Source organism: Neopelma chrysocephalum, unplaced genomic scaffold, assembly GCF_003984885.1.
Source record: "Neopelma chrysocephalum unplaced genomic scaffold, ASM398488v2 Primary Assembly neopelma1_187, whole genome shotgun sequence".
Lineage (NCBI taxonomy): Eukaryota > Metazoa > Chordata > Aves > Passeriformes > Pipridae > Neopelma > Neopelma chrysocephalum.
In genome coordinates this window covers 1,582,750-1,591,992 of record NW_020897849.1, presented here as the reverse complement: position 1 = coordinate 1,591,992, position 9,243 = coordinate 1,582,750, and the positions used below count along the sequence as shown (strand labels likewise).

The following is a 9,243-nucleotide window of genomic DNA, read 5'->3' as shown; positions in this document are numbered from 1 at the left end:
GATCAAAGCATGGGACTGTCCTCAGGATGAGGAAATAAATAGAGAGAGTGAGAAACGTTGGGCTGTTTAGAAAAGAGGCAGAGGGAGAAAGTGCCGCCGTGGACTGGCCTGGCAAGAGCCAGGCTTGCAGAGGTGGGACAGCAGATCCTTGGAAGGCACTGGGACGGCACTGGTGGGTTTATAATTTTCATGTACAACAACAAGAGGTTAAAAACATTTGTTTGCAAACCCAGAGCATAATTAGTAGTGAGTCATGGAAAGTGTTGTTCCAGCTACTGTAAAAAACAAGCTGGCACTGAAGGGTCTGCTGGTCATTTGAAAGCGCAGAGAGCTTCAGCCCAAGATTCCTCCTTCCTTAATTGCAGCACTCTTGGCCACTCGCTCTAAATTAAGCAGACAGGAGCACAAGAGAGCTAATGCACTGCTCCGAAAGGCAAACTATTAACCAAAGTGTCTCTCAGATGTTTAACTTCAAGGAGGTGCGATTGAAATCCCATCAATTACGATCAGCGGACATGAGAAGGGCTTGAAGTTCATCCATAACGTAATTTGCAGAATAATAAAAATTAAACGTGAAATCTCTGTTGGGCTGAGGTTACTTCAATCCCCAGGGTGAGTTAGACGGGTCCCTCTACCACGATTCCTGCTGTGGTGCCTGCACAGCAATAAATGCAGTGCAAGAAAAGTTTCCCTGGTGCGTTTTTGTTACTCAGAGGATGTTGCTGTTGAATATTTATGTCACAGTTACACGCATAAGGACTTTCTGGGCAGTCCCAAGTATTCCCTGCTTTTGCCTTCATTGGCAGTTTTCTCTTTCCAAAACCCACCCAGCTATTCTGACAGTTCTTCTGGATCACAAAGAGCTCTCTGCTGTCCCTGGCATCCTCTTCCTTTAAACACTTTGCCTAAGTTCCCTGCCCTCAGCAAACCAGTCAACAGGAACAATGGACTTAGGGAGACCGTGACATTCCCAACTGAAAAACAAGATTGAGTCCTTCACTTCCCACTGTGCTGCTGACAGCAACACTGCTTAGCAGTCCTACCCTATGACACATTACCCAAACATTAGCTAATTATCCTGCCTGACTCCTTAGAAAGTAGGCAATTAAGTATTTAGCTCGGTTTTCCTGATGAAGAAACCTGGGCACAAAAAGAGGTTAATAGGGGAAAGACCAATCCCACTGTGTAGGGTGGAGAACATCCCTGTGCTTGAATCATGGAATCATAGAAGGGTTTGGGTTGGAAAAGACCTTAAAGATCATGTATTTCCAACAACCCTGTTATGGGACAGGAACACCTTACACTCTCCCAGATTGCTCCAAGCCCCATCCAACCTGGCCTTGGACACTTCCAGGGATGGGGCAGCCACAGCTTTGCTGGGAAACCTGTGCCAGTGTCTTACCACCCTCACAGGGAAGAATTTTTTCTAATATTTAATCTAAACCCTCTGTCAATTTAAAGCCATTCCTCCTTGTCCTGTCACTATGTGCCCTTGTCCCAAGTCCCTCTCCAGCTCTCTTGGAGCCCCTTTAGGCACTGGAAGGGGCTCTCAAGGTCTCCCTGGAGCCTTCTCTTCTCCAGACTGAACACCCCCAGGTCTCCCAGCCTGGCTCCAGAGCAGAGTTGCTCCATCCCTTGGAGCATCTCTTTGGTCTCCTCTGGGCTTGCCCCAGCAGCTCCACATCCTTCTCATACTGGGGGCCCCAGAGCTGAACACAGCACTGCAAGTGGGGTGTGACCTTCCAGTCAATGCCAACTGAATTCTGATTTCTCCAATTTGGAGGAGCAATGAGGAGCTTGGGGCTTGTCTTACCCATCTCAACTGACTGTGCTAAAGCTGAGCCTCTTCTAGAATGTGCATAAACAGACCAGAACCTCAGGAGAGTGATTCAGCCTCACCCAAGGCATCTCCCATTGTGATGGGCTGAATCAGCCTCTGGGAAGAGCATCCAAGGAGTCCACCTTCTCCGTGCTGCCAAGGGGAAGGTGTGGATACCCCAAGCAGACAGCGTGAGTTGTCTCCAAATTGCAGACATGCTGTTGCCAGGATCAGTGCTCAGGAGCTCCTGGGAAATGTATTGTTGCTGTCATTTGAGCCGACTTTTATGTGCATTGTGGAGCACTGTGACAAAAGCAGGCTGCAAATTCTCTTCTTCCTACTGTCCATTGGGTGATCAGTGCTCCATGAACTGGGGATATCTTTGGAGGGAGAAAATGCTGCAATACACTATTTTTAATGTAGAGAGAAAATGTTTAGTGGAAAGGTCTTTAAAATAAAGCAACAGAAGGAGTCCAAGCCTAATAACAAGAGCTCTAGCCATTGTGACTAAGTACTCCATAAAATGTGTAATTAGGCACTATAGCAACTATTGAATTCCAAGGCACATTTTGCATCTGAAACACAGGACAGAGCATCCTCTTTGGGTGATTCAGAGAAATCATCACAGCACCCCAGGCGCATGGAAAAGGGAGAAGCAGCGCAGTGTGTGATAAGCAGCCTGTGCCTGACGTGGAAGTGCATCCCAGCAGGAGCAGCCCTGCCTGGGATGAGCACACCTGCCTGGAGGGGGAAGAGATGAGTAAATATTTTTAGCCTGAGGCACAACTGGGAGGATCTCCTCTGCTTCCCACGGGTGCTTGTTGAATTGTGGAGTGGAGCCGAGCACGGCAACGTGTCATGCTGGTGGGCATGGAGAGGGTGGCATGGGGGTGACGTCGGAAAAGTGCATTTTCCAAAAAAAATGAAGGTCATGGAATTGTTGGAGCTAGTCTAGAGGAGGGCCATGAAGTTGCTAAGATGACTGGAGCATCCCCCCTTTAAAAGACAGGCTGAGGAAGTTGGGGCTGTTCAGGAAAGAGAAGGTTGCACGGAGACCTCACAGTAACCTTTCAATATCTGAAGGTGCTACAGGGAGGCCAGAGAGGGACTCTTCATCAGGAACTGGAGTGATAGGACAAGGAGTAATGGGCACTTTTGAAAGAGGGGAAATTTAGGCTAGATATTAGGAAAAAATTCTTTACTGTGAGGGGGGTGAGGCCCTGGCACAGGTTGCCCAGGGAGGCTGTGGATACTCCAACCTTGGAAGTATTCAAGGCCAGATTGGATAAGGTCTTGAGCAACTGGGTCTAGTGGGAGGTGTCCCTGCCCATTGCAGGAGAGGGTTGGGACTAGATGATCTTTAAGGTCCCTTACAACCCTTAACATTCTATGATGTTATCAAAGGACAGAGAGTGTGAGTGTGATCTGTGCCGCCCTTCCCACCTCCCTGGCTTTTCCTGCCCTCGGGTGCCCTGTTTTAGTTCAGATGGAGCTGAGCACACAAGGGTGCCAAGGAGATCTTCTTTCCCCAGCGTGGCTCAGAGCCACTTGCATCCCTTAAAAGGCATCTTCTGACTCTCATACACTCTCCTCCATTGTCTGGGGCATGTTGTTTTGCAGCTGGAGACTGGTGAATGAAGCTGAGTTACTGACCTTGATTCGAAAAAAATGCACACTTGTGCTTTGCAAAACAAGCCCTTTAAAGCTTGGCTTTTATGCAGAGAATTATGGCAATGTGTGTATGGAGGCACTGGCATTTCAGGCCCCTTTCAGTCTTCTGGATTGCCAGCAAGGTCTTTCACTGATTTAAGCCTTCAACCAAAGGACAGATGCTGCAAGAGGCAGTGAAGAGGACTCAAGCAGGTATTGGAGTGCGTAGCCCAGGAGCAGATGCTTGGATCACAGCCTGGATCAGAAGAGGTATTTTATTACCTCTTCTGGAAGGAGGTATTGTTTTACCATGTCGTAAGGAGGCACAGATGATCCCTCTCTCTAAAGGGAGCGAACAATAAAATCATCTGGTTTTGAGGCTTGTTCTCATGCCTCTTCAGTGTGAATGTGCATGGCAGCCACGCAGAAAACGGGTCTCAATGAGCTTTGCCGCTTTTTTTTTTCCACTGTGTCATCAAAATGAAAGATGAAGATGAGTGAGGCCAGTTTGAGGAGTTTTTGCAATTCCCCCGGTCCTGCTCCAGCCTTGCCCACAGGTTGGAAGAGATGCCAGGAGCCAGACTTTGATGATTCTTGTGGGTCCCTTCCAACTCAGAATATTCTGTGATTCTGTGATTAGAGGCATTTTCCTTTGAAGGTGCTGTGGGAGGCAGCAGGTGTTTGGCTTGGGAGGGTGCTCTGAGCCTGGATCTGGTGCAGGCAGGAGTTTTTATCCACTTTGCTCGATGTACTGAGTGAAATGAGGCAGAAGGAGCTTGGTTAGGTGAGCATCGCCAAAATCTGGTAGGACAATCCCCCGCCGGGGCAGCGCTGTGCTTCCGCTCCGAGAACAATGGGAGTTTACACAACTGCAGCCCACTTGAGGTTTTTGCCTTGCTTCACGAGCCCCCAAATGTTACAGCTCTGCCTGATGTCCTTGGCTCTGTCCTGCTTTGGAAGGAAACATGCAGCGGCCTGTGCTGCCAATGCTATTTCCTCCCGCCTGTTCTTTAGAGGTCTCTTTTTCCAACAGCTGATCGGCTCCGCAGCTCCGGGGAGTACGTGAGATCCGGCTGGCCCACGAGCGGGCTGGTATGGCCGCCTGCCATGTTGTTGTTTGTATTGCTTTCATTTTTCTGGCGTTACTTGGCTCTTCCACGCAACTTGTTTTCATCCTGAACTATGTGCTCGTTACGTATCCAAACGCCCACGCGAGGTTTTGCATGAGGAAACTCGAAACACACGCGCGGTAGAGGAACAAGTTCCTGATGTGGAGGGGGGGAGTGAGATATTTGTCTCCAGGCTGACACAAACGATTGTCATATCACCGAGTTTCCTGCCCTTGGGTTTCCAGCTTTCCGATGACAAGCACGTGAACGCCGTGTGTGTATCGTCCCCCTGGCAAAGAGATGTGGGGAACATCTCTTGTGGTCACCCTGGTCTCTCTCCCAGCAACTCCAGCTACTGTCCAAGGCACCCGTCCAGGGACCTCTGAGCTCGCCGGAAGGCTGGGCCCTGATTGCCAAAGGGACCCTGTTTGCAGCAAGGGAAGCTCTTGCTTCCCTCCACGGCCCCTTCCTTACAGACCAGCCAGCCACAGGCAGCACGGATCCACCCAGCCAGCTCTGGTCTGGGAATTGTGCTGGAGAGTTTCAGTAAGGTCCCAAATGAGGGGCTCAAGAGAAGGACAGCTCTGCAAGGTGTTTGTTTTGAAAGGACAAGGAAGGGTCTGCAGCACAAGTCTGATGAGGAGAGGCTGAGGGAGCTGGGGGGGCTCAGCCTGAAGGAAAGGAGGCTCAGGGAGGACCTTCTCACTCTCTACAACTCCTTAAATGGGGATTGGAGCCAGGTGAAGTTTGGTCCCTTCTCCCAGGTTACAAGAGATGCGATAAGAGGAAATGGCCTCAAGTTGCACTAGGATTGAATTGGATATTTGGAAAAATTTCTTCACTGAAAGAGTGGTCAGGCATTGGGACAGGCTGCCCAGGGCAGTGGTGGAATCACTGTCCCTAAAAGTGTCCAAAAAACATGTGGATGTGGCATCTGGGGACATTTTTTTGGTGGTGGCCTTGGCAGTGCTGGGTTAATGGTTGGACTTGGTGGTCTTAGAGGGCTTTTCCAACCTTAATGATTCTGTGGTAAGTGCCATCTTTTGGGGTTCTTCCCCAGAGCAATGGGTCTCAGTCACTGCTGGAGGTAGGACAGGGTACATTGATTCCTTTGGGCTCCACAGGTTCCACAGATCCAGTGTTGCATTAGAGCAGGAAATGCAGCACAGACCTGGAGCAGCACAGTGGGGTTCAGACACTTGTGTTTTCTGAGTCTCCCCTTCCTCTATGGCCCCATCACCACTGCAAGGGCAGCCACCCTTGTTGGGATACAGAGAGCTCAGCTGGAGGCTCCAGGCTGTGCAAATCTGCAGCACAGATGCTTCCCTGCACATCACACTCCTCCCCACCGTGCTCCGTCCACTCAGAGTGTGGAAAAACCCTCCTCTCCCAGCGTGGAAGAACCCTCTTCTCCAGCAGCCACCAGTAACTGCACAGCACCAGGAAGGCTGAGCTGGAGAAACTGGGGAGGGGGGGGCTTGGTTTGCAGCTCAGGATTGCTTTGCTTCCTCACAGCCTTCCCTGCTGCCTGTGCTGCAGATGGAGAAAGATTTTCCAGGGCTGTCAGTACTGCGTATTTCACCAGCATTCCCTTCACTTTAAGTCCAAAATGTGCTAAAAATACGCTGGCTTGGCATCCAGGTCTTGATTCAAGTGGTAACAGGATACTGGGCAGAGAAATCCTGGGGTGGTTTCACTGTGCAGCAGGGAGCTGCTGGCTCTCCCTCCTCTTCCTCCTCCTCCTCCTCCTTCACCTCTTCCTGGCTGCTGTGGGGCTGTTGCCCCCCACTCTCAATCCCCTAAATTTCATGTTCAGAGGTCACAGGTTTCCCATGTCATTGCTACTCTTGTGCTGGCTGTTAGTGAAGCTCCGAACATCGAGGTGGCGTCTCTTCCTCTGGGGTTGGGAGTATATTATTAGTAAAGTATTTGTTTTATTACTCCTGTGGTAATTCTGGGAGAGGAGGGATGCCCACAGGCAGAAGTTTGGATAAGTGAAGTCTGAAATGCCACGGGAAGGCCACAAACTTCAAAAAGCCTCGTTAGTGCAGCAGCGGAGGGAGATGTGGATGTTTGTGCCTCATCCACGGACTTTGTGGTGTTGTTGCAGAGCTCTGTGGCTTTGATTCCAGTGAAAACACTGAGAACCCCCTCCGGGGAGGGGTCTTGAGATGAAGTGCTTGCTGCTCCCCCTCGCTTTTGAAACACCCAGTTGATGTTCAGCCTTCAAGGCTGCGGAACGAGTTTTTCATCCGCAGGCAGATTTTGCTGCTACATTCTCACTCGCTTTCCTAAAATAAAGGGGGAAAAAAAAATAAAAGAATCCTTGTGCTAATTTAATCTAGCCAGGCATCCTGCTGTCCTGCCTCATAATATCTCTCCAATCTGTCATTTCCAACAGACAGCGGTTTATTTGTTTGGCTTTTTTTTTTCCCCGTGGTCTTGAAATATTTCCCCCGCTTTCTCCAGGAGCCCAGAGCTGCCCCAAGGATGTCCCAAGCCTCCCCCTGGCTTTGGTGGGAGCTCTCGGTGAAAACATCTCCCTTCTCCAGGAAAAACCCTAAACAACCTTAAATAAAGAAACTTGTAAAAGAATCGCCAGCTTATGTGCTGGCCCATCAGTGTTTGGGGTTTCAGAGCCAGACTCTGGGCACATGGTGGTCCAAAGCACTGAAATCCAACCTGGTCCAGGTCTGGAGATCCCGAAGGGAAAATCCCTCCAAATGGAGCACAGCATCACAGACCCAGAGAGGTACCAGTGCTGCCAGAGAATTATTCAGCAGCATCAATTGCAAAGGAGAAAACTATGAGTACTTTAATGTTTAATATAGAATCATAAAATCACAGACTGGTTTCTGTTGGAAGGGGCCTAAAGACCATCCTGTTCCAATCTCCTTGCCATGGGCAGGGACACCTTCCACTATCCCAGGTTGCTCAGAGCTCCTCCCAACCTGGCCTTGAACACTTCCAGGGATGGGGCATCCACAACTTCTCTGGGCAAGTGGTGGTGGTGGTGTTGACAGTTGGACTTGATGATCTTTAAAGTCTTTTCCACCCTTAACGATTCTATGAGTCTGTAATTCCAGGAGCCAGTGTGGGATCAAACCCCACTGGGTTTCCTTAGATGCTTTTCCCAAGCACCTACCTGCATGGGGCTGGGAAAGGAGCCATCCCCTTTGGTAATCAACATCCCACTCCAGCCTCATGGGGCACCCCCACCCCACCAAGCCCCTCAGCCCACCTGAAACCCCTCAGGGCATCCCTTGAGCGCCTTGAGCCCCTCAGCCCCACAGAGCATCCATTGAACCCCTCAGACCCTCTCAGCCGCACAGGACACCCCCTGAGGCCCTCAGGGTATCCCCCCGAGCCCCACACCCCACTCCAGCCCCATGGAGCACCCCCTGAACCCCTCAGCTCCTCAGGACATCCCCCAAACCCTTCAGCCCCTCCGGGCACCCCCTGAGCCCCTTGAGCCCCTCAGGGCATCACTCGAGCTCCTCAGCCCCCCGTCTGACCCCCCCTGAGCCCTTCATGCCCACAGGGCACCCCCTTGAGCCCCTCAGGGCACCCCCTGAACTCCTTGAGCCTCTCAGGGCATCCCTTCAGCCCCTCAGGGCAGTCCCTGAACCCCTTGAGTCCTTCAGACCCAGGGGGCACCCCCCAGAGCCCCTCGGGGCTTTGAACATCTCGAACCTCTCACAGCATCCCTCGAGCTCCTCAGGCCACCTCCTGAACCCCTTGAGCCTCTCAGGGCATCCCCCGAGCCCCTCAGGGCAGTCCCTGAACCCCTTGAGTCCTTCAGATCCACGGGGCATCCCCCGAGCTCCTCAGCTCAGCTCGTCCCGTCCCGCCCAGCCCAGCCCAGCCGTGTGTGTCCCCGTCCCCGGCGCGGCCCCTTTAAGAGCGCGGCCCCTTTAAGGGCGCGGCCCCGCCCGCCGCGGTCGCTGCCGGGGCCGCTGCTGACAACAAGATGGCGGCAGCGGCGGCGGGTCCGGCGGGCGCCGAGAGCCGCGTGCTGGGCTACAGCCTGCACCGCTGGAGCAGCTTCTCCTCCACGTACCTGCCCGAGTAAGTGCCGGCACCAGCGCCGCGCCCGGGGCGCGCTCCGGGCTCCGGTCTGGGGGTGGCCGGGCGGCCGGGCCTATGCGCGGCCTGCGCGGGGCCTGCGCGCGGTGACGGCGGCGGGGGGAGCGGGAACGGAGCTGCGTGCGAGGGGGGTGGTCTGTACAGCGGAGTTTAGGGGTTTTTGCAGAGTTTTGCGGGGCTATGTGTGAGGGAGGGGCCTGTGTATCGTGTTTTGGGGGGCGGTGTGTTCGTGTGCGGCTGTGCGGCAGAGTTTGGTAGTTTGTGCGGAGTTTGGGGGGCTGTGCGTGAAGGGAGTCTGCATATCAGGATTTGGGGGTTTATGTTTGTGGCGTCTCTATAGCGGAGTTTGGGGCTTTGTACAGAGTATGGGAGGCTGTGTGTGAAGGAGGGTCTGTGCAGCAGAGTTTGGGGGGCTGTGTGTTTGTGGGTCTTTACAGCGTAGTTTGGGGGCTTATACAGAATTTTGGGGGGTTGTGTGTGTGTGGGGCTGTACAGCAAAGTTTGGGGGGCTGTATAGCAGAGTTTGGGGGACTGTGTGTGTGGGGCTGTACAGCGAAGTTTGGGGGGCTATGTGTGTGT

General features: G+C 52.4%; 1 protein-coding gene across 1 annotated transcript in view; it reads left to right on the top strand.

The window, feature by feature from the left end:
* The first annotated feature begins 8,522 nt into the window (after window positions 1-8,522).
* Window positions 8,523-9,243, top strand: part of MKLN1 (muskelin 1) — a 93,769-nt gene continuing 93,048 nt past the window's right edge. The window contains exon 1 of the mRNA XM_027702476.1: window positions 8,523-8,646. Within this exon, the coding sequence (XP_027558277.1) occupies window positions 8,549-8,646 (98 nt within the window). The 5' untranslated portion in view covers window positions 8,523-8,548. The remainder of the gene's footprint in view (window positions 8,647-9,243) is intronic.